A 1,746-nucleotide genomic window follows, 5' to 3' on the forward strand; every position below is an offset into this window, starting at 1 on the left:
AACTGAAGGGTGAAGTGTTCCTTTATGTGTTGGATGTTTGTGATAAACTGAAGGGTGAAGTGTTCCTTTATGTGTTGATGTTTGTGATAAACTGAAGGGTGAAGTGTTCCTTTATATATACAGCACATACTTTACCTTCAATGTGCTGATAATTACAGAAGATAAAACTTTATTAATCCCACAACTGGGAAATGCACACGTTACAGCAGCTCAAGAGTCAATACGTCATAGGCTACGTCAGTCAGGTTTGAATGTAGGTGCTTTAGTTGGAGTATTTGTACAGTGTAGTATTAGTACTTTGATTGCAGTACAGGATGCGAGTACTTCCTCCACCCTCCACAGTTCACAGTTCAGTCCAGCAGGCGGCGGTAGCGTTTATCAAGAGAAAAAACAGCAGCCGCCATTTTCGGAGCGGAAGGAGGAAGAGCAGAGAGAAAACATTCAACTCCTCAAGTCTAAATCCTCCTGAAATCTCGAACCTGTGTGATGGAGGTCCCCGGGCCGGACAGCGACTGGAGGAGTCCTCAGTTCCGACAGAAAGTCGTCGCTCAGATGTGAGATTTTTACTTTCATATGTAGCACTGCTGGCTAATTCACTGTTTGCGTTAGCCCAATGAGCTAAGCTAACGTTAGCTCGGCAGGAAAACACGTCATAGCAAACTTTGCTTTAAAAAATCAGTAAATTAACACCGACTCGTAAAAAGACAAAGTTAACACAGGTCGATACACATGACAGGACACATGAGGTTAAAGGTCCGGGTCCACTCTTTAATTCGGCCTGCTTAAAATGAACACAATTATTGTTAATGAACATATATATCAGATATTAATATTAGCATTGTTAGCTGCTAACGTTAGCTCACTCAGCGGGTTAACTCTTCACACTGTTAGCATCACTCCTTAAATCTGTACCGATGAACTTTTAACAGGAATATTTGTTGTAGTTAATTTAAACAGTTAAATTAAATTAAAATCATTGAACCAAACCAAATTTAATGTGTTTCATTTTTACATGTGAAATTATTAAAGTAAAACTTATTACAATTAAACAGTAAACACGTTGTATTTATGTACAATATATTTACATACGAACACATTACATTCATGTGGTATGTATTTATTTGTAAACACGTTATACCTATATACATATATGAACACATTACCTATTTATATTTAACAACATGAGGCTGTGTTTTAAATCAAATATCAGTTTTTCACACAAATAAATAAATAAATATTAGTTTTGTACATGACTAATATTTATGTAGGCAAACTTGTATTTCTAATGTGCAACATGTTGTGCAATATTTGCATATTTACAACATAAAGATAAGTGGCTTTTACAAGTGCAGTGAAAATATGGCTTTACATTAGTTAAAGGTGTGTTAAATATGAGTTACAGCTGTTATGAATCTCACAGGGACAAAGTGTTTGCAGTTTGTTTTGTAGAACTCTTGATCATCATATGTACATGTAATGACTTTAAAGAGGCAACAGATAGGATTTTTTTTTAGCTTGGCGCCACCTAGCGTCAGCAGTGTTGCGTCGCACTGTGGCAACGACCAAATTGAGCGTGGGGATCAGAGATAATGAATAAAATGTAGGCTGTAAAGCCACCAGTATACCTCTATGTATATGTAGAATGAGAAGGTGTGTGGACACTCTACTAAATAAATGAGTAAAGAGACCGAGCAACAATTATCAGATTTATCTGAAGAAAAAACAAATAGTAATGCAAATAATTAT

The 1,746-nt window shown here is 36.2% G+C and overlaps 1 protein-coding gene across 7 annotated transcripts in view; it reads left to right on the forward strand.

Moving 5' to 3' along the window:
• The first annotated feature begins 393 nt into the window (after positions 1 to 393).
• med15 (mediator complex subunit 15) overlaps positions 394 to 1,746 on the forward strand; it is a 22,209-nt gene continuing 20,856 nt past the window's right edge. For all 7 annotated transcript variants that reach the window (XM_050068413.1, XM_050068415.1, XM_050068414.1 and 4 more), the window contains exon 1: positions 394 to 554. In XM_050068413.1, the coding sequence (XP_049924370.1) occupies positions 487 to 554 (68 nt within the window). In that variant the 5' untranslated portion in view covers positions 394 to 486. The remainder of the gene's footprint in view (positions 555 to 1,746) is intronic.

The sequence above is a fragment of the Epinephelus moara genome, chromosome 18 (assembly GCF_006386435.1).
Source record: "Epinephelus moara isolate mb chromosome 18, YSFRI_EMoa_1.0, whole genome shotgun sequence".
Lineage (NCBI taxonomy): Eukaryota > Metazoa > Chordata > Actinopteri > Perciformes > Serranidae > Epinephelus > Epinephelus moara.